Source organism: Capsella rubella, unplaced genomic scaffold, assembly GCF_000375325.1.
Source record: "Capsella rubella cultivar Monte Gargano unplaced genomic scaffold, Caprub1_0 scaffold_1, whole genome shotgun sequence".
Taxonomy (NCBI): domain Eukaryota; kingdom Viridiplantae; phylum Streptophyta; class Magnoliopsida; order Brassicales; family Brassicaceae; genus Capsella; species Capsella rubella.
Genome location: NW_006238923.1, coordinates 6,479,720 through 6,502,198, shown reverse-complemented (window position 1 = coordinate 6,502,198; position 22,479 = coordinate 6,479,720). Strand labels below are relative to the sequence as shown.

The 22,479-nt window shown below is 32.0% G+C and overlaps 4 protein-coding genes across 4 annotated transcripts; 1 reads left to right on the top strand and 3 right to left on the bottom strand.

The window, feature by feature from the left end:
* Positions 1-1,247: 1,247 nt before the first annotated feature.
* Positions 1,248-2,703, bottom strand: LOC17897460 (photosynthetic NDH subunit of subcomplex B 4, chloroplastic). The gene is made up of 6 exons (XM_006305640.2): positions 2,539-2,703; positions 2,420-2,461; positions 2,146-2,326; positions 1,985-2,040; positions 1,806-1,877; positions 1,248-1,498 (listed from the first exon to the last, which is right to left on the bottom strand). Exons 1-6 carry the CDS (start codon positions 2,602-2,604, stop codon positions 1,385-1,387), a joined length of 531 nt encoding a protein of 176 aa, XP_006305702.1. The 5' UTR covers positions 2,605-2,703; the 3' UTR covers positions 1,248-1,384.
* Positions 2,704-3,353: 650 nt separating this feature from the next.
* Positions 3,354-5,189, top strand: LOC17899075 (uncharacterized endoplasmic reticulum membrane protein YGL010W). The gene is made up of 4 exons (XM_006305560.2): positions 3,354-3,826; positions 4,563-4,625; positions 4,724-4,795; positions 4,927-5,189. The coding sequence occupies exons 1-4, from the start codon at positions 3,464-3,466 to the stop codon at positions 5,047-5,049; spliced, it is 621 nt and encodes a 206-aa protein (XP_006305622.1). The 5' UTR covers positions 3,354-3,463; the 3' UTR covers positions 5,050-5,189.
* A 1,494-nt stretch (positions 5,190-6,683) lies between these two features.
* On the bottom strand, positions 6,684-8,876 carry LOC17899884 (transcription factor MYB34). The gene is made up of 3 exons (XM_006303228.2): positions 8,598-8,876; positions 7,681-7,810; positions 6,684-7,283 (listed from the first exon to the last, which is right to left on the bottom strand). Exons 1-3 carry the CDS (start codon positions 8,728-8,730, stop codon positions 6,788-6,790), a joined length of 759 nt encoding a protein of 252 aa, XP_006303290.1. The 5' UTR covers positions 8,731-8,876; the 3' UTR covers positions 6,684-6,787.
* A 3,813-nt stretch (positions 8,877-12,689) lies between these two features.
* On the bottom strand, positions 12,690-15,083 carry LOC17900695 (transcription factor MYB106). The gene is made up of 3 exons (XM_006304052.2): positions 14,951-15,083; positions 13,817-13,946; positions 12,690-13,285 (listed from the first exon to the last, which is right to left on the bottom strand). Exons 1-3 carry the CDS (start codon positions 15,081-15,083, stop codon positions 12,763-12,765), a joined length of 786 nt encoding a protein of 261 aa, XP_006304114.1. The 3' UTR covers positions 12,690-12,762.
* Positions 15,084-22,479: the final 7,396 nt, after the last annotated feature.

Here is a 22,479-nt window from a genome sequence, read left to right as displayed (position 1 = left end):
CATTCCTTTTTTTTTTTATTATTTTGTGTTTACTCGGTACGATACACGCACCAGACACGTATGTACTGTGGTAATAAAAAGTACCAAGAAGATCTGTAGATAGTAAATGGTTTGCAGTTTCACTTTGCAGTGTTAGAAATCTCAGTTGAGGAAGTTCTCTCTAGTCACGGAGCTGTGATATATGAAGTCAAAGTTTGAGACATTAACGGGTGCCACGTGGAGATGACGAGAGCTGTGACGGAGACTAGGTCAATGCACTGCACATGTGGAAAAAAAATACAGCTAAGTCTTCGTTGGCGCGTAAAAGACTCGGTCTTGTTTTTTTTTTTTTTTTGAGTCGTTTTTCTAGTCGTTCTAGAATGGCTCAAAGACAGAAAAATTGCTGACATGTTGTAACTTTTTGTTTTTTCTTGTTTGTAATTTTTTTTTTACTATAAACAATAATAATACAAACATTTACCTTTGCAAAATTCAAAGATAAAGCAAAATACTAGTATATGGTGTGTTCCTTTTCTCCGTAAGCTAAAATGTAATTGAGAAACCTTAATGAATATTACAGTAGAAATGTATAATGATGATGGAGTAGAAGAATGGTAAATGTGTCATTAACAGTCATCGATCATGTTTTGGCCCCGGAATTAATATTTGTACAACTACGAATATTAATTGACACACGACAGAGGAATACACTACATACAAATCTTTTCCTTTTTTTTTCTTATGATATAAATGTTACATCATATCCACTGTCATGTGTTCCTACTTCCTACTAAAAATAAATTCTGAAAATGAAAAAAAAAAAAAATTGAAAAGAAAACAAACTAGTAATAAACAAATAAAAACCACACGTGTGAATAATCAAAGCTAGAAAAGCCTTTGGAACATGGAAGCACGAAGATCACTGACTGACAAAGACATGACAAGCTCTTCTTCTCCTAAGTTTTTTTTTTTTAGTTTTTTTTAGTTTAAAGTTTGATTAGTTTTGGTTGTTTCAAATACTTTGTTCGTCACTTGGAGTTGGAAGACAGACCAAATCGTGCAAAAAGCGTATTTCCCGCTAATTGTTCATCATCAGACTCACTTCCCACTGTACACGACCAATTAATTTAGCCCCCAATTGAGTACAAAAAAGAAAAAAAAATCGGATTTCGTCAACATTTTAAAACACTTGAGACCAAAATAATCGCAAGGAGACAAGTGCTCCTAACATGTTCTTTCAATGATTCAGAACACAACGCTGCAACAAAGAAACAGATAACTTATACTATTGTATATATGGAAGAGATTGTATTATATGATAATGTTCTTACTTCTTATGACCGTTATAAGAAGAAATATATGTGTATGTGAATTGGTATATATGATTTACAAGTTAGTTTTTTTTCTACTTTGTAACAGCTTCTTCGAGCTCTCTTAAGCCACCAACCTTCTGTTCAATTTCTTCGATAAGTTCTTCACGCCATAGCTCTGCTCTTGCTTTCTCTTCTATGTCTTCTTGCTGCACCCAATAAACAACAACTCTCTTATCCAATCTTATAACAAATACATTTGTGATGGACCACAAGTATATGGGCCGACCCAGCTCAACATACCCGAACCTTAATTACCCAACCTTATTAAGCCCGACAACATGTCTATTTCGAATTATATATGTAGCTAGGATCAAATCAATGTAACATCAAAAACCTTAACACAAGACTATCAAACCTTTAGCTAGTCCATTGCAACATCCCTGATTAGTGGTTACAATTTGTATGTATTTCTAAGGATTTAAATTCTATGTTAGAAAAGAGAGAGATACATACAGTTTCGTAGACCCAATAACCAGTTCCATCACCTCCATCTCCACGGTACTCCTCCGAGTCATAGAATGGATCCTATATTTGATTCAATATCACAAAATATATTATTAGAACCCAATGCAGCAAATGGATCAAGAAGATATTATTATTCCATTTGAGTTATTGTTTTCTTGTTTCCATACTTTTGCGGAACCGAAGTACAAACATCCCCAACAAGTGAACATGATGTAAAACATATCTGCAGATGATCAAGATCAAATGTCAAAACATTAAATTAAGTTGAACTTTTTCTTTACAAGTAGGAAACTCTTGTCAAGAAATCCCCAAAAAATTTGTAACTTACAAACATTCTTGATGGCTTTATCACTAAGATGCCACACGTGTTTCTCAGTAATGATATCACGCATGCCTTCAATTTGTTGAACCATCACAGCCATTAATGGCAAATCATGTGGCAATGCCTTTCTTACACATAAGCTTCCTCTCATCAGATTCTTTTCCCTCTTCTCATTCATCAATTTCCTCTAAATTGATTTCCAAATCCTAAAACGTAAGTACACATAACAAGGGTAAAGAAGATTCTTATTAAGAGAAGGTAAAAGAAGATTATAACTTACAGATAGCCAATATCCATGACTTGGTGCGGCAATCTGCTTAGGCTACAACACAAGACACAGTTCTTCAGTATTGTTTTTTCTTTCTAATAAAGTTTATTAGTAAATGAAATAATATATACCGAGTGATTGGAGGAAGAAGGGATGTGAAGGTTAGTGAAGGTGGAACTTGTGAAAGCTTCAGCCATTACTTACTTCTAGTTCTAGATGGTAGCAGTGAAAGAAAGAGAAGACACAGTATTGTTTACAATATTTTTTTTTATTTTATATTTTTTATTCATTTTTGTTTTTAAAAGGTTAAGATTAGATTTATGGAGGCAGAAGATGTGTGGATAAGGAAATCAGTAACGTCCACACTTGATCTCTTGTGATAAATAAACAAAGAAGGAACATCAAAAGCGCAGGTTAGCAATCACATGACATTTTTAGTATTTCTAACAAACGAAAGCTGGCGAGTATTGCCTATATATTACATACATCTAGAAAACCTCCCAACTAATTTAAGTTGTATCCAATTTTGTATCTTTCTCCGTGTTCGTGTAAAACAAACTTTTTCAATTTGCGCAAGTTAGTAATCGCATACCACATTCTAGTCTTCTATACGTGCAAGTTAGTAGTAGTAATGACTATAGCCAAAGTTGCTAAGATTTCGTTGGTCGGTCAATTCAAACTTACGCCAAAGTTTAATATGATATTTTCCAAGTAATCAAATCTCTGTTAGCGTAGGTAATCACGTTACACGTCTACTCTTAGCGACTATCTTTTTTTTTGTGTGCGTCAAAGTTGAAAATAAATCTCCGGCCAAGTCAACACTGTTATCAATTAATTGCGCATGTTAACAATGCAAAAAGCGCATGTTAGCAACTTGCTTATTAAAAAACTTTACCACTTTCGTCTTCTTCCCGTGTGTGTATATGTATATGTCTTTAATCCCACCTGTTTGGTGACAACCTTTTGTTTTCTAATTCGATCTTCTTCCTCTGACAAAAACACGTATCTCTAATCTCATTCCCTCTTCCTCAGGAGAAACAAATCTCAATCAAAACCATGAGTCGCATGATGGGATTGCTCGATCTCGAGAAACACTTCGCCTTCTACGGTGCTTACCACAGCAATCCCATCAACATTGTAATCCACATCATCTTCGTTTGGCCGATCGTCTTCACAGCTTTGCTTCTCCTCCACTCCACGACCCCTATCTTCGATCCTTCTCAATTAGGGTTGTCTCAATCGTTGACCCTCGATGGCGTTCTGCGATTTAACCTTGGGTTTATGTTCACCTTGGTGTATGCTCTGTTCTACATCTGTTTGGATAAAAAATCTGGTTTTGTAGCTGCCCTCATGTGTTTCTCTTGCTGGGTTGGTTCTAGTTTTCTCGCTGTTCGATTAGGAGCTTCTCTTTCCTTTAAGGTTCGTTTTCTCTAATCTCAATTTAGGGTTTTTGAAAGAAGAAAAAAAAACCATCTTTTTTTTTTTTTGGGGGAGGAAATGATTGGGGATGAGCATATTTAATCAGAGTATGTGCATCCATCCATGTGTTGTGTATATTATATATGCAGTGTGCGTGTGCGCTTCTTGCATTTATTGTTCATTGTTATCCATGCTTTGACTTGATTAGATTAGCCCCTATATGTTATTACCTTCAACTGTCTTTGCCTCTTTGGGGTCCCTTCATTAGCTGTTAACGTTGAGACAGCAGTACTAACACCCTGTCTCTGGATTTGGACATTCATGATTTGTTCTGCTACACTTGCACCTTTTCGAGTTTTGCTAGATTCTGATTCTTTGATCCGAAGAATTGTAATGTGTTTAGAGTTGTTGACTCATTAGTGAAGCGGATTTGATGTGTGCTTGAACAAAAGTGTTGTTCTTGACAACCAATTTTTGTGATGGTACATGGTCTCAGATATTAGAGTCTGCATCACTTGTTCAAACAAAGTTCTGTTTTTTCTTGCAAAGCATTTGATGAGAAATCTCTAACTTTAACTTAGGAGCTTTGTATGTATCTTCAGTGTCCTTATTCATTTGATTGTTTGTTTTATGTGTTCAAGAGAAAAGGAATAGTAGTTAATACTTGCCGGATCCCTATTTAAACTCTATCTGTTATGTAGAAACTGAAAAAAAATTAATTGTCTTCTTTTCGCAGGTTGGGTTAGCATCTCAGCTGTTGTGTTGGACCGGACAGTTCGTTGGCCATGGAGTGTTCGAGGTAAACTCTTTGGCTTTTAGGAATAGTTTGTTTTGATAATCCTTTGTGTCTTGTCATCGGTATTCAACAGATCTTCTTGATTCTTGTCTAACACACAGAAACGAGCACCTGCGCTATTAGACAATCTGCTTCAAGCTTTTCTCATGGCTCCTTTCTTCGTATTGCTCGAGGTGATAGTTGCTTTTGTTGTGTTATGTTGTGATTTGTGTTGTTGTGTCCTGATACCTTCTTACTACAGCTCCATGGAAACCGTAACCAGAAAACTTGAAAAGCTAATGTGGAACTGTGTGAATGAATACAGGTTCTTCAATCAATTTTTGGTTATGAACCATATCCCGGTTTTCAAGCGCGTGTGAACGCCAAGGTAGAAAATGACATTAAAGAATATAGAGCAAAGAAGCAGGAGAAGAATAAGACGACATAAGATTGGATTGTAATACTGAAGAACGTGTACCCATTGTCCTGTTTCTGTAACCGAAATGATAATAAGACCACGATGGATTGATGGATTTGTGTGTTCACTATTCGTCTAATATATTGAAAATTTGCAGTAAGTTTCGGTCACTCAATATATGTTAGGATAAAAAAAGTAATAGACAAAATTTGATATCTCTTAATCTTTAAAATATGAATCAATATCAAATACAGTATGGAAACTCCAAAGATATGAATCAAATTCCAATATATGCCTTAACATGCGGTGAACTCATATTCAAATCAAATCTATATTAATGAACACTAAGAGCTCTCTCATAAACGTGGATAGGCTCCTCGATGTCGAATTGTAAGACCCGGTTCTTTAAAAGTACGAAACTGCATAAATAAAGGATAGAGATGAGAGGGAATACAACTTTCTTTATTGTTGATGATAATCAAGATCAATTTGTCATAAGTATAATCAAAGATTGGATAAATTCTTAGAATAAAAACGACGTGTTGAAAAAAAAAAAGGAAGAATAAGTGAGTAACGAAGCGAAGGGCGCATAACTATAACGTGACTAAATAAATGTATGACGCAATCGATAATGAAGCTACGGACGAGTCACGTTACATTTGGAATCCCATTCGAATGAACGGACATGTCTTAAAGTAGGGAGTCACACAACTCAGAGCGATGTCTCGACTTAATTATACCGTCGAATTTCTTGCACTGGCTTCTATAAGAGACCGTACTTGTATGAACAATTCTCGATGAATACCTGTCATATCCTTCTGCATGGATCATGCTAAACTTCTATATAAAAGATGCTAATTCTGAAGGAATTAACCGCTAATACGGGCAATTATCGATAAGAGATGTTGGGAGTGTCCTGTGTACATGGTAATATATATAGGGTACCCTGATATATATGGGTGCTACGTGCTTGAAACATTTGGAATCTAAATGCTTTCATTAAAGCACAATTTCTTACAGGGGATACTTTTTCTTTGTCTCATCGAGCCAATGTAATGTACGTGACTTTGACGACTTTATGATTGATGTGTCAAACAAATCGTTACATTCACTTATTTTTAGTTTTATAATCCCTTTTCTTTTGGTCGCACAATCACTATAAAAAACAAAGAAAAGGTGAATAAAAATAAGATGACGTGGACAAAATAAGATGTACTATAATAATCATATACTATTCATAGTAATAATACAAAAGGATACTATCAAAATAATGTTAATTACAAAACAAAACAAAAACATCAACTTTCGTACACAGGATACTATAACGTGGCATGATAAAATCCAAAGAGAGCATATGGACCAGGGAAACAAAAAAAATATATGCAATTATCACTTTTGTCTTCTTTTTCTTTTATTTTTATCTTTGGTTTTACTACTCCTAAAGTATTTATATGTATTAAAAATGTAAAAAGCATGAGAAAATAATGGTCAACAATATATTAATATACTTTTATTCTCAACATAGGACTTTCGCACAGTCATGTCCAAACTCGTGAACTATCCTATTTTATTCCACTGTTAGTAATTATTCTCTAGGTAATAGACTCCTTAGGTTAGTGGTACATGAATATTCTTCTTTGCAAGTTGCAACAAGAACACGTGGATAAGCAAATTAACTACTAAATGATCGATGATCTAACCAAACTAAATTATTGATCATCAAAGGGGATATGATGATCATTATGTACGCTAGTATGAACACTCCAAATCAATTACAATCGTACGACGTCGTGCCAAACTCCATTACGCCAATCTCTTCCATGAAACGTCTCAACTCTTCCTCGTCCCACATTAGAAAGTCTTCTTCTTGATAGCCACTAGCTAATATCTTCTCATGATCATCCCTGTTCAACTCTTCCCCTTCATCTTCTTCTTCTTCGTGACAATGGATGCTTGTGGTTCTTGAACCCGACAAGATGTTCTTCATCCTGTCGACACAGTGCTGTCTAGATGAGATACCAGTCGCGATCTTATTTAGGAGACATGCGGAGCCGGAGGAGAAAGATGGACTCGCGTTAGCGGAAGAAGAGCTACTGCATTCTGTGTTAAACAGCGACGTTTTGACAACGAGGTTACTGACGAATGGCTGGTGGGTCACTGGGTTGATTCCGTTTCTCTCGAGTCTTTTCTTGAGACAAGAGTTCCAATGGTTCTTGATGTCATTGTCTGATCGATTCGGCATCTGCTGTGCTATGGCTGCCCACCTGCAATTTTCAATAAACAGCAACCAAAACTAGTCAATAATAAGTTTTGTCTTTAACATAAAACTCGTCGAATAATCTCATCTATAGTATCAATTTTATAGAAAGTATAATTATTACTTAAAAATTATTAATATTCCGTAAATCTATCCTGACGTAGACAATCTACCAATGAAAGTTTTAAAGAAATATTATTATTTGGTTTTAGTACTTTACGGTTGGATTTTAATAAATTAATTAATCTGGTGTAGTGTAATAAGTAATAACATATTAAGATGCTATTGGATCATAATTGTGTATTATTCTCTCCTCGTATCTCACTTAGTATTATATATTGGAGTATTTACTACTTTGATAATGATGTAAGTGTTTATTTTTTTGGGTTGAATGATTAACCAACCTGTTCCCGAGAACAGAATGTAAACTAATGATAGTTTGTTCTTCTTGAGGAGTGAATTTGCCTTTATTAATCCCGGGCCTTAGAAAATTAAGCCACCTTAATCTGCAGCTCTTCCCACATCTCCGCAAACCTTTTTCCATCATAAAAATGTAATTAGATTAAAATGTGAACAAATATTAGCAGTAAATTTTATGCTTTTGTTGGATGTACAGTTTTGTGTGTGTGTGTGTGTGTGTGTGTGTGTGTGTGTGTCATCATTAGATATACAGTTGTATACCGGCAAACAATAATTGTTAAAATTAATCAAACTATTTCTACCCACAAAGGAACATGTAAAAAAAGAAGAAGGAAATTAGAATTTGAAAACAAAAAATTAGAATGTGAAGAATTATATCCTCCTAATTAATTCATTTTTTTGTTTGTTTCACACATATTAAGAAAACATATTTCAACTTGATTATAGATATATTTCTGTGATTTACAATTTTTTTAGAAATGTAAACAATAATATTCAATTTTTTCATGAAGTTTACAATCCATCAATAATAACTACTAATAAGTATTGCTTAGGAACTTTTAAAAGCATATTTTTGAAACTACTTTTTTCCTTGAAAAAAAGGATTAGTAAGGAATAGAGAGAGTAGTCTTTCATAATTTTTTTTGTCTTACAAAAGACCTACTAGCTAGCTTGAGGGTTACATGACTTTTCTATGTATATTTGTAGGTTTTAAGGACATGAAAAAGAGCTGCTCTATCGGCACAGAACAAATATAGTGATGAAAACCTATAGGCCAATTAAATGACAAAACAAATATGTAAATTAGAAGCTAATCTATATTTTCCCTCAATATTACATAATCTACATTTAAGTGATGAACTACATGCAGTACTTGTAAGTGATGAACTCATATACATACCAGCTCGTTCAGGGAGAAAACGCCAGTCACCAACGCCGTACTCGTCGATGTAAGCGACGAGTTTCTGGTCTTCCTCCTCCGTCCATTCTCCTCTCTTGGTCCCGTCGGCCTCAAACCACGTCGCTCTCCCCATGAAAACCTCTCAGCCCCGCCAATCTGATATCACTACGTACGTGTTGACAACCTTAGAAAAAAAAAGAAGAGAGATCGGAAAGTTTTTAATGAAAGAAAATAGTTTAATATGAAAGTATTGATGGCTTTCTGATTGATACAGCCTTTATTTCAATATATGGTCCTCTTGAATGAGTGAGACTGTGAGAGAGTACTAGGCTTGTCTATAAATAGCCAATTGTATGAAATGATACATAGTACAATCCACAGTTCCTGTTTGCTAGTATATAATTAAGGGGGAAAAAAACATAACAATAATGTTTTTTGAATACGAAACATGTAGTATTAACTTTTCGATATCTTTAAAAAAAACCGTATCTACTTTTTTATCAAATATAAATGTTGATAGAATAAAAAAGCTCTTTATATTATCCGATATGTTTATAAAAGTTCTTTATGTTCTAAATAGTCTTAAAATTCTTATTAACCATTCGATGGAAATGGAACTGACGTTTGACACTCTTTCTGGAAGAAATAAAAGCAGTCCATTTTATTTCTAAAGTGATCAGGTAAGCAAGTTTTCTCTGTTTTATACGTGAGATTAAAAGATAAATGTGAATTCATATAGTAGGTGGTTTTGTTGAAATTATAAGAATTAAGAAGTATTTTAAATGTGAATAGATATGAAAATGAATATGACTCCAAAGAGAGTCATCCTCAAAAATCTCGTAAAGCCAAAGCTTAAAGCTTAAAGCTACATATCAATGCACCTAATATTTTTGAAGGAGAATATTTTTTATTTTTTTATGATATATTATATAGAAATCAATCCTTGAACGTCGTATCTGGGAAAATATTACATGTCATATATACACATTCCATAGAATAATCTCAAAATTTTTCACATAAGAAAAACGTTATTGCTTCACAAAATAAGTTGTTTCCGTATAGAGAAATTCTAGTACCTTTTCAGTTTCACCCAAAAATAAACCAAAAAGATTTCTTATAGTCTTAAGGTATGGTGATGTAAGTTATGGTATAAGTTAAGTGCAATAATTCGTAGTTATCCATTGTGCTGAGTTTTTCTTTGACATCATTTTCAGCCTGACATGTCAAAAAATTTGTTCTTTCGCCTGGCTTCCCCTTTGATATTTCAATTTTTTTTTTTTTTACAAAAAAGGGAAAGATATAGAAAAGGGTATAAAATTCAATTATTTACACTAGAAATGGAGTACATTTTGAAGAAAAAAAATACGAAACTATATGATATGCTTTTGTTTGGAACCGCGTTACTAATCGTTTTCAGAATTCCTGACCTACTATTAAATGGTCCATCATGTCTGTAATAATAATAGAAACACGTGCTAAAATTACATCTTCCATAAAAGCCAAGGGCTTGAAAGAATATGATTTGTCCTATTTGTAGGAAAATTCATTGTATGTACGTATATATGTCTTTTTCCTTTTGCTGATAAATAATGATAATTAAAACCTAGCTCTATATTACTACTATGTTGTTTATTTATTTTAAATTATTTTTCTTATGTCAATAAGGAGAGAAGCAATAATTAACATAGATCGACGCGTAGAGATAACGCCTACTAGAAAACTATTTTATTTTATTTTTGGCCTTTTTTGGTAAAAGAAAGCATAATCAAATTAAAAGAAAACTAATTTCTTCTCAAATGGGCGAGCTTAATGTATTTATATGTACGTGTGAGTGTGTGTTTGTTGTGGTTGAGATATAACAATGAGATGGTGATATGTGCTTAAACATGTGTGCATGGTACTATCATTATAGCATTATTTGCATATGAAAACGAACGTACATTCAGTAATGCGCGTTTTATGTGGAACTTATGTTTTTTCATTTTTTTTTGAAACATGCACAACCATAAACTCTATTTTGATTAAATTATTTACAGATTTTCCTTACAATATAAATAAATATGAATACTATAATATAGTTGATGATAATTAAATAACAAAAAGACAAACGATGATAAAGTCGATGTTGCTGTGAGCCTATAGAGAGAACTTAAATGGCTTTCATCGATTACCCCTCTTGAGAAGACAGAAGAGATATCCCATGTGGAGCAGCCTGATGCATGGGTCATATATGTTGACATTTCAATTTCTTTTGAATCAATGTGTCCCAATTTTGTTCTTTTTATCTTACCATATAAATATCAATTTCTTTTATCTGTTTTTTATTTTATTTTTACCACTATACATGAAGAAAAGCTCGAGGTCAATTTGTTTTTGTGGACCTTCAATTTATATAATATTTTTAAAATCAAATAACTGAGACATTAGAAAAAGAATATAAATATCACAGAAGGTGAACTTCTTCTTTTGAAAAAGGTTTGTCTAAACTTGACTTGACGATATATGGAAGAATCAAAGACCTCCGGCGAGTCGGGAAGACAAAATATATACATCACACAAGTTTTTGTATTGTTGGCATTCAAAACATTCATTTGGCTTTGAACTGCAAAATTTAGTTTTCAGTTTGGTTTTGGATAAAATATACATATGTGTAGTTTAACTCTAGTGATATTTTTGGATAAAAATGTCGTTGGGGTTCCGCATCTTCAAGTTTGGTTTTATAGTGGGCTACATAAGAGGAGTTTAAGTTAAACACAAGCACATGCATGACATGTGGCCGAAACCAAGTTATTTCACTATTTTAGGCCAAACCCATTAACCATCGTATATTCGTAGGCCATGATGTTAAGAGTATATATGCATGTTATAATCTGGATTTGTGGTAGCCTCTCCCCCCTCTATTTTCCCACAAATATTTTACTCTTATAGTTTGATGTTTCCTTTTCTCTAAAGAAGAATCACGTCGTAAACGCACAGTTTTTTCCTTTTTTTTTTTCTTATAAGTATACACAAATTTTTTTTTTTGTGTGAAAAAGAAGTATACACAAAGTTGTTGTGTAAAATACAAAAACTAATAATTTAGTGGCGTTTAACATTCATATCTATTATCACGAAATTATAAGCTCTAAAATTTCAGTGCGTATATTATATACTAACATGTTGGAAAATTTTTAACAAAAATAAAATAAAAAACATGTTGGAAAACCAATAATAATATACATACATAAATGCAATATTGAAGATGTGATCAGCTTACACGTGTCCTCAGTGTCTACATCACTATCTATTTCGCACGCGCTGGCAATCACGTGTTGCTGTTAATGAGTCTGGACCCCTTTGTTTATGATTTACGTTAATAGATCCACAAAAAGCCCTCTACTAAAGAAAACCACTCGTTTAATAGTAGTAATCAGATTTTAATTTTTTTTTTGGCATAAACTGAATTTATGAAAAAATTAATTTTATCAATTTACATGCTTCATTTAATTTAAATTTCAAAATGACTAAAATATACACAAATCATCCAATTTTTTGTTTTGTGTTAAGAGATAGATTTGAAAAATATTGCATTTTATTTAAAGCTATTTTTATATTTACCACGATAAGATAAACATTTTTCAAACTACCACGTACTAATTAAACCAAGTACAAAATTCATTGATAATTCTAAATATATAGCTTTACATGTCAATTTTAGCATTTTCCAAAATGTTCATCTTAATTATCGTGATAAATATATAACATTCTAAACATTCTCTGTGAAGTTATTCTTGTTGTTTAATACAAGTAGCAGTATTACACACAGCAACACACTTTTTTTTTTTAAAGAAAAATCAGTAGACTCCTCGACTGGTTATTGAATATATAGGGGATATGCATGCTTTTCAGTTTTCACGATTGAGAGTTAAACCGACGTTATTGCATGAACTTCGCAAAACTCATGACTTTTCCTAGAATTTCATTTAAAAAGTTTCTTTGTGTACAATACTACAATGTCCTTAATTAATGAAAAAAAAAAAGAAAAAAAAAACCCTTATATGTTCAAAGACTTGGCCTTTAGGGCATCATCATCTTGGTCAAACAGGTCCACATTAATATTCTTCGTAGCAACGACAAACCATAACTTAGCATATGCTAATTAAGTTGCTAACAACACATACACCCATTATACTGAGTCAAAAGATAGATGATCAAGCATGTGAGTACTCTCGTACATGATTGAGTCGTACGACGTCACATCGTACTCCATTACATCAGTCTCCATTAAACGCCTAACCTCCTCCTCGGTCCAAATCTGAGCATCATCTTCTTCACCACCGGCAATCTTCTGATCCATATCTGACTGATCCCTTTCTTCTTCTACTTGGTCACTGCTTATGATCATTTGGTTCGACAAGATGTACTTGATCCTATCGAGACTGTGTTGTCTAGATGAGATACCTGCGGCGAGCTTATTGAGGAGACGAGCTGGTGCTGAGGAAGGAGAGCTCCCCGTCGACGGTGACGTTGTCGTGGAAGAGCTACCACAGTCTTCATCAGTGGTCTTGATGGTGAGGTGTTTGATGATGGGCTCGTGTGTCATCGGGTCAATTCCTTTTCTCGAAAGTCTTTTCTTGAGACAAGAGTTCCAATGGTTCTTGATATCATTGTCTGTTCGATTCGGCATCAGCTTCGCTATGGCTGCCCACCTTTTAAGTTTACAAAAAATAAAAGAATAAAAGTAAGAATAAAAGTTTAGAATATCTTTTTTTGGATTGACATATCGTTCTTCTTTTTTTTTTTTTGTAAACGTCAAAGTGGTTAATCATGATAATTTTTCGTACTCTAAATATTTTTTTTAAAGAATTGTTATTAGTTATGACACAGTACTAGAATAATTAACGTCATAATAAATTAACAAATTACCATAACTTAAACAAGAGGACTGATACATATTTAATAATACTTGCAGTGAAGGGTAAATAAGTAAAGGTTATAACTGACATTATTATCATATTATGTGATCAGCTAATGTTGATGTATATATCTCTTATGATTTGATGTTTGTTATTTTTAAAATATGTAATGTAAACAGCTTTTTGTTGTAACCCATTTATCAAACACATGTAAAGGTATATATATATATATGTGTGTGTGTGTGTGTAGACTTTACCAAAGTATAAAATATTACATCATATTAATTGTACGTTTCATGCATATAACTTGATCAAGAAATTAACCTGTTTCCGAGAACAGCATGAAAGTTGATGATGTCTTCTTCTTCTTGAGGAGTGAATTTGCCTCTTTTAATCCCAGGCCTTAGATAATTAAGCCATCTTAATCTGCAGCTCTTTCCATATCTATGCAAACCTGTTTTCCAATTATTAAAAATGTCAAATTCTTGTATTAAAAAAAAGAAAAATATTTTTATTTATAGCTTTTGTAGTGGCAAACAAAAGAAGCTACCAAGAGTTAAACTTTTCATCAACAGTAATGGAGAATTTAGAAGAGAGATTTTAACTTTTCGAGATTGGGGTCTTGGAAGGATTTTTTTCCTTTCCCAACCACTAAGGTATGTATATAATAATAATCTGTGGACAAAGCTCAGGTAATATACCTGTCGCTCCTGGGCACCGTAATAGATTGCAATCAACTTTGTCACACAATCATATGGATAGAGTTGGTATACGTTTCTAAGTAGATTCGGCAACCAATAAAAATAAGCAATTAAAAATTTACAATCAATCATGCACTAAAAAGAAATATGAATATTATAAAATAAGTTTTCGTTCTTCGTTTGACTGCAAAGATAATTAAAAGTCATTAATCAGTGATTTTGAATCCAAAGAACATGGATTCTACTATTCACTTATTGGATTCTACTATTCACTTCACTATAAGTAGAAGAGAACCTATATTATGCCTATGTACGAAACAATCTGATGTGCATCCGAGTATACTATATAACTTATCCTAATAATCCAAATGAGAACTTTCAGCAACAAATAGTAAAAAAAAATCTAAGATTAGTTCAAAACATTTCAAAGACATATACGACCAATCTTTATTAAACAGAAAAAAGACCAAAACCATTGTTAAACATGATTCTTTCGATTAAACGTTTGGCTCTACTTAACTAATTACATGATCTTAATTATATGGCTTTCGATAAATCCAAGTAGTTTGCTACATATATACACAGGCAGCAGCAAGATGATCTAGACTTATATCCTAATATATATAATTAAACCCCCTATTGTTCCGAAAAAGGAGAAGTAGAAAATATGTTATAACACAGTTTCACAAAAACACAACATAGCAATGTACTTCTCTATTTATATAGATATGTATGTATATGAGAGATATAAATATACCAGCTCTTATGGGAAGAGAACGCCAATCACAGATGCCATGCTCGTTGATGTAAGCGACGAGCTTCTGGTCTTCCTCCGCCGTCCACTCTCCTCTCTTCATCCCGTCGACGTCGAACCATGTCGTCCTTCCCATTTTTCTCCGGCAAACCCAATCTGTGTTCTAATATATATCGTTATCAGAAATACAGACCCAATCTTATACTGCCACGTTCGTTACCTCACGAGGAGACAAATATTAAATAAAGTTAAAACTATTATTTGTAAGTGACTCTTCTCTCTCTCTCTCTCTCTGTGTTCACTTCTCTTAACTCACCAGTAGAATACTACTAGAAGTCTAGAATGGTCTCAAGAGAATTGAGTTAGTGGGATGTGTTTATTCTAAGTAAGGGACATATATATAGGCTATATGATTTTTATACCCCTCCATTTTTGGTTTTATTAGATTTCCACCGTTGGATCTTATTTCTCTCTTTTTTTTTTGGATGGATTTTATTTCTAATTCCTCCACGTTAGATTTTACAACTTTTATTTTTCTTTGAATAGTTGAATACCATACCACAAATCAAATAAACAAAAGTTATGTGTAACGACAAATTCCTCTTTTAATAATCAACAACTTCTAAAATTCAAGCGAATGACAAGTTTGTACTTGTATAAACAAAAAAAAAAAATTTGTACTTGTAAAAAGTACAAATAAAACTTACGAAATAAAATGCAAACTAAAATATAATTCGTATATGTTAAATATTCTGTACTTTTTGTTTAACAAAAAAAAAAATTCAGTACTTTAACATGACTAATTAAACAAAAAAGAAGTATATATTTAGTCACACGTGTAAATTCTCGTAATAATAATAGTTAATTAAGTCCTCTCGTATCTCGTATACATTCTAGAACAAAAGTGGTTACTGGTTGGCGCTAAAGTAATGAATCGTCGTAGCCTCGTAGGGGTGATACTCTATTACCACAATTCACACACAACAGTGACACAGCCACACAGGTGTGAACAATGTTAGTACGTTGTACTTTTAGTAGTGTAATTATTATACTAATAAATAATTGGAAAGGTTAGCAAAAGAGAATGTGCCAAATTAATTTTTGCGAGGCGACGTGGTTGGATTAGAAAGCATGGTTAGATCCAATCTAAAATATACTAGTAATTTTTTAACATTTATATTTTCCGCCGTTTTTACCTTCAAAGTTTTAAGTTAAAACTGAAAAAAATTACCTTCAAAATTGTTGAGTAAGCATTTCTTTTTTTTTTTTCTATTCATTCATATGACTCTATTTTTTACATTCAAGTTTTTTTAGATATTCTAAAACCATTAGTCACAGTGTCACCCCAAGGCCATGTATCGAACAACGTTCACATCTATTGTCTTTCTCTAGTTAACTAGTTTATTTTCTTTAGTTAACTATTTTATGCTCTTTTAATGTTAATAAATTATAGAATTAATCATATAAATACTTTAGGAAAGAAGAAAAAAAGAAATTAAGGTTCATTGACTGCCAAAAGACCCACCGGGTGTGTCTTTGGTCGAATTGATCTGTGTTTGTGAAATCTATTTGCTCTCTCATCCTTTTCATCTTACCTCATTCACACTATTAAGTTTTGGATCTCTCGCGTTTGCTGTGCGACTCTCTACTATTTGTTAGATTATTCAACGTTTTGCTATACAATTTTCAGTTAAGAAAAATTAGGTTGCAGAAAAAAACTAATTTTATACAAAAAAATTAGAAGTGGAAAATATGTAAAATGTATTTATTTGTATTTATATTTTTTATTCGTATTTTGTATATATTTTTTTTCCTCATTACGAAGGTCACTTCTCTATCTCTTCCGTAGGAAGATAAGCACTTCTGAAAGCAATTTTGTTTTTGTTGGTTTCAAGCAGTTGTTTTCTTCTTCTACAATATAGCTTCAAACAGACCCAGACAATTAAATGGTGATACGGGTCTCATCTCTCTTCACTAGTTTTAAAAATTATATTTTTGTAGTGTTTTGGACCACATGAAATATCGTATAGTATAAAATTTGGATTAATATGTTCGTAAGTAGTTTGTGAGTTGTGACCATCAAAACAAATTGAAAATTAAATATCATATGATTATATTGTTTTGTGACCCATGCTCAGTATACAATTCAGATGGTCGTCTTAATTTGTCTAATTTCGGAATGCATTATTTGTTTTTATTAGCTTTTATAGAAATAATATATGGAAACGAAGAGCAAATAATCCTAACCCCCCCCCCTCCCCCAATATTAGTTAGATGGCTATCTAATCGATTGATAGAAAAATATATAATTGGCTACCCGCATTAATAGTGACCAAAGTAAAGAGTACATGTACATAAGATTATCAACCATCATTACTAATTGCAAAGATTACTAACTTACTATTATAACAACAAAAAAAGAAGTCATCGTAGGTAGAAAACAAAATTAGAGATAACTTGAATAGTAATTTGTATTGGTTTCACACATTACCGCGTTAATCATCGTTCTCACTGACACTGTTGTCTTTTTTTTTTTTTTTTTAGGGTTAACCCAAATGCTTTATCATTGCCACGTGCTTAAATGGATCGTCCGGTGATAAGTCACGTGCTTTAAAAAGTAGAAATTACACATTAATTAATTGTCAGAATAATTTGTGATGAAGTTTTCACACTTATGTACGTACCTTGGGCTTGGGTGCTGCTGCTGATAAGAGAACTGTCGTGTCGTGTCGTGTCATTCATTTATTTCTTGTTTGAATCATTTTGGTCATGTAAATATAGAATAACATGTACACAAACATATATACTGATTGATGATATATACGCGGACAGAATCAATTATTTCATGACGCGTAAGGAAAAATAATTCCCATGTTATTAATACCAATTAGTTAATGTCGCTGAGTATTACTACTTACTTATCAGCAAAAATGTTTTGACAAATTTGATTCGACTTAAAACGGAAGTCACATGTGGAAGTTAATAAAATATGACTTTAGAGGAGCCAAAATAAACAGAAGTCACATGAAGAATTTGTAGAAGTTCCAAAACATTTGAGATATGATCATATAATATGATATTCCTGAGGATCTCCAGTAATTTATCTGAACCAGTTTCAAATATGTGGCTCAAGATTGAAAAAGAAAGAAACAAGATAAGGTTGATCTGTGAGTCTATGCTAGTCCCATGTGGTGCAACACGATTGGCCTGAAATGGAGAGATATTCTCATTTTCAAAAGTCATTATACTTGGAATAACAAATAGTATAAATGTTTATCCGAATTCGTCCGAAAAAATCCGGGACAAACATATATAGAGATCGCGTTATGCATGGTAAACAAATTTGCAGAAACAGGTAAATAATAAAAAATTAAAGTTGAAAGTACAAAAATAACTGTCATCTGTACAGATGCAGAGATCGCGATACCCATACTTGAAAAGGATGTATCAACTTTTTTTACTTTATATATACATTTTCATTAGGTGTTCATGTTGTGTATAGCACATTAATATTGTATATATCGCTAGATATATATCGGTTTAACTTTTAGGCTTCTTTGTTAAATTACATTTTTTCGACAAAAACACAAATCACATTTTTTAACGTATGTGGACGTAACAGAGAAATTTGAAACTATTAATAGAGATGAAGGTATTCAACAGTTATTGCAAGCCTGTCTTTGTTTTTTTTTTAACTTTAGAAATTGCCATTTATGTATAACATACCAGAGATATTATTAGATTTAATTATATCATATGTTCTCTTTGTAACACAAATTCAAAGCTTCTCTCAATCTTGCTTTTATATATATATATATATATATATATATATATATATAACAATACATATATACAGTACACATATATAATTTATTTTATTTATATTATCATTCAGTTTTTATTTTACTAGATTAATTTCACAAAAAAAAAAAAAAAAAAACTCGTCATGTCAGATACGTTTTGAATCCCTAGTAAGTCTCACATGCCCTACATGTTCAGTTCTATAACGTGAAATCTTATAGTTATAGGTAGCTTTTTGTTGTTTTAATAAAAACTTTAGGTTCGTGTTATTTTTTAATTTAAATTTTTCTGTCATAATATAGTCTAGTTAACAAGTAATTAAGTCCTAACTAAATGCCACAGAGAGAAAGAGTAAGCACATATGTACCATAACGATCACGTGAGTAACGTGGAGCGGAACTGATAAAGAGGAGCGCGCGTGTTACATATGTCCCAACGCTGCAGTTTCCTTATCGCCCACACTTAATACATATTTTCCCCATACACAATTCCGAATGTCCCTTTAATGATAGTATCTTTTTTTCATCTTTTGTTGAATGATTTAGCTGTTATAAAAATGCTCCCACTTACTTACTTACTTAGTCTTACTGGTAATTAAAATTGAGTAGAGACGTGTAATTGTAATATAGTATATACCTAACATATAGTACTAAATAATATACAATATAGCACACGAGTCTTTTTTCACTCATTCTTAATTAGTTTTGAAAGTTTAAGATTATGATGAGTTGTTTTAATTTCGCCCTCAAACTTGAAAGTATATCATTTAGAATGCTTCATATCGACGTAGAATTGTATCTAACGTGCTTGATTTTTTTATTGTCAAATTGTCTTAAAGTGAAAACTCATAATTTTTCAAAAATGTTCAATATCAAAAAAATAAAAATTAAATATCCAACCCCCTCAAGTTGGATAACCAGATATATAAGAGGAAACCAATCTTGGTACCAAATGAACTTATTTCCAGATGAAAAATATGCAGAGGAGGGTGAGGGTCACTTATAGCAAATATATATATAGTGGATATATAAAAAAAAAAATTTATCTTTATGTAGGTTGTGATTGGTTTTATGAGTTAGTTAGCGTAAGAAAAAAGTGAAATAAAGATTTATATATCTGCAAAATGGAGGAATAATAATAGTAGAGTAAAACTCTATTATTGAAGGTAAATTTGGATTTTTAACGTTCAGTTACTTTCACATCTTACTTTTTATTTCTTCTATTTTTTTTATTTTTTTTTAAAGTTTAAACCCATTTATTCATTTGGTAACCGGTTAGAGGGAGACATATGATATGAGAATTACTTCTATGCAAAAGAAAGAAAGGAAAAAAAAGAGAGGATGCAAATAGTATTAGCAGTGGACACTCATATTAACTGCAACTCTATGAAATATTCTCTTTAATTAATTGCAGATGTCTTTTTCTTTCTTCTTGTTCTCAACGTTAATTGCTTCACTCCTATACTGACAAAGTGACAAAGATAATCACCTCTCAAATAAAGCTATTGTTTTGATTTTCTAAGATAGCTACAAAATAGTTAATATGAAAAAGGACCAAATTAAGGTGATATGATACGGTTCACCCAGTTTTTATCTATTCTCAATAATTATTCAGTAAAGTAATTGACAATGGACCACGTACGTTAAAAAGAATCCAAATTACGTATATACTTGGTTGTGACAGCTGAAAAAAAAGATATGACAACCACATTCTGTAATAAAGCCCCTTTGGTAGATAATGTTTTGGGATCTTGATGAAGGATATATCATAAACGTCGATCCACGACCAAGTAATCATCATCCTAATAGAAACAACCAAGTAGTTTTATCACACTTCTATATATTCTTAACTAGCTAGGCCAATTTAATAAAACATATGTTGAAATGACTTTTATTTTTGCTCAGACTTCTAACTGGTTAACAAAAAGTACGTAGTGTGTATACAATTCTATAGACTACCAAACTCTTCATGCAAAAAAAAAAAAGAAAGAAAGAATATAAATAAATATATACCTAAGAAACAGTTAACATTTAATTCAAAAAAAAAAAAAAAAAGTATATAAATTGTCTTTGGTTTCCCACTTGTTAGTTGAAGATTTGATGTACGCGTACGTTAATCATATCGCTCTCTCGCGGTTTTGATCAATAGAATATGTAAACGTGCATAAATGAGTTGCTCGTTAAATATGTAACGTGATCAATAAATAAAGAATTGTCGATAATGATAGTTCGATACCAAGTTTCACACAAATTGACGCGTAGAGAGATAAGCCAACACATTCTATTAGGTCCGTTCGTTTTTTTTTCTTTCTTTTCTCTTTCTCTGGTTTACCCATGAATGACTGAATATATATATATATATGTTCTTAAACTAAATAACATTAAAACTCATGTATGACATTTGGCAACCATAAAACGTTACAATTTAATTTTGCTACGCTATATCGTCGGTTTACTTTTGTTGATAGTGATTATATATGTTTATTGCACTTAGAAGAATTGCAGAAAAGAAAAAAAGAAGCTATTATTGGGACATATTTATATTTTGCTGCACAACTTATTAATATGTGTTTTTCTTTCTAAGCTTTAAAGAAAACAATATCATGTCATTTATGCATGCCACTAAATTAAGAAGATAGATAGATGTGTCGCGAATGTTTTGGAAAAATCGCGAAATCATCAAAATCATGGTCTGAATCTTTTTCTTTTTACTCTGTGGTTGAAGCGAAGCTGAATCAAACAAGATAAGGTAGGTGTTGTCGTTGAGCCTCTTTGAGTCCTTTCATGGACCGCACTTGAAAGGTTATTGTCCGATATGGAGCAGCATGATGGGTTGGTCAGAAATATAGAGTATACACATTTAATATTTCCATATCTTTAATTTCAAAAAACAACTTTTATCATTATTTAAAATACCAAAATATCATTTAAAAGAAAAATTCCAAAAATGTTAAAGACAAACAGAGATAGGCAGTGAATTTCCCAAAAAAAGTTTTAAAAACTGAAGGCCCACCTAAAAAATTGTCGTCATTAAATAATTCCGATGTACTCCTACGATATTTCTTTTTATGTAGAAACTAAATTATCTACTTCTGGTATCGATTGATTTCTGAAAAAACTATTCTTCTGATTATTTTAGTCAAACTAGAAATTGTTTTATCAAACATTTCATTTATACATCTAAATATATTTATTTATAGGTTTCTAAAGTGCTTTCGTATCTAAAATAACATTAAGTATATATAAACAGTATTTTTATATCTGTCTCATTATTAACAAAAGTAGTTTGATACACCAAGTTCCTTGATAGTTGGCACGTACAAGTACATTTACATTTTGAACACTAAAATATTTGTTTATTTAGATTAATATATAGGGCATGTTCATGTATATATGCTTTTCACCAAAAAAAAAAAAAAAAATCTATGCTTTTCACAATCGAGTCAAAACCGTTAGTGCATGAACATCGCAAAAGTCACGTAACGTTTCCAAGTATTTCATTTTAATTTCATTCTACAATAATGTCCTTAATTAAAAGCCCATATGTTAAAAAGACTTTGCCTTAATTAGGACATCAAAGTGGTCCACGTTGACATTCTTCGTTGCAACGAAAAACCAAAAACCCTAGCTAAGTTGCGAACCAAAATCAACTTATGCTAAGTTGCGAACCAGAAACCAAAATCAACTTATGCTAAGTTGCGAGCAACACATACACCCATTAATTAAATTGAG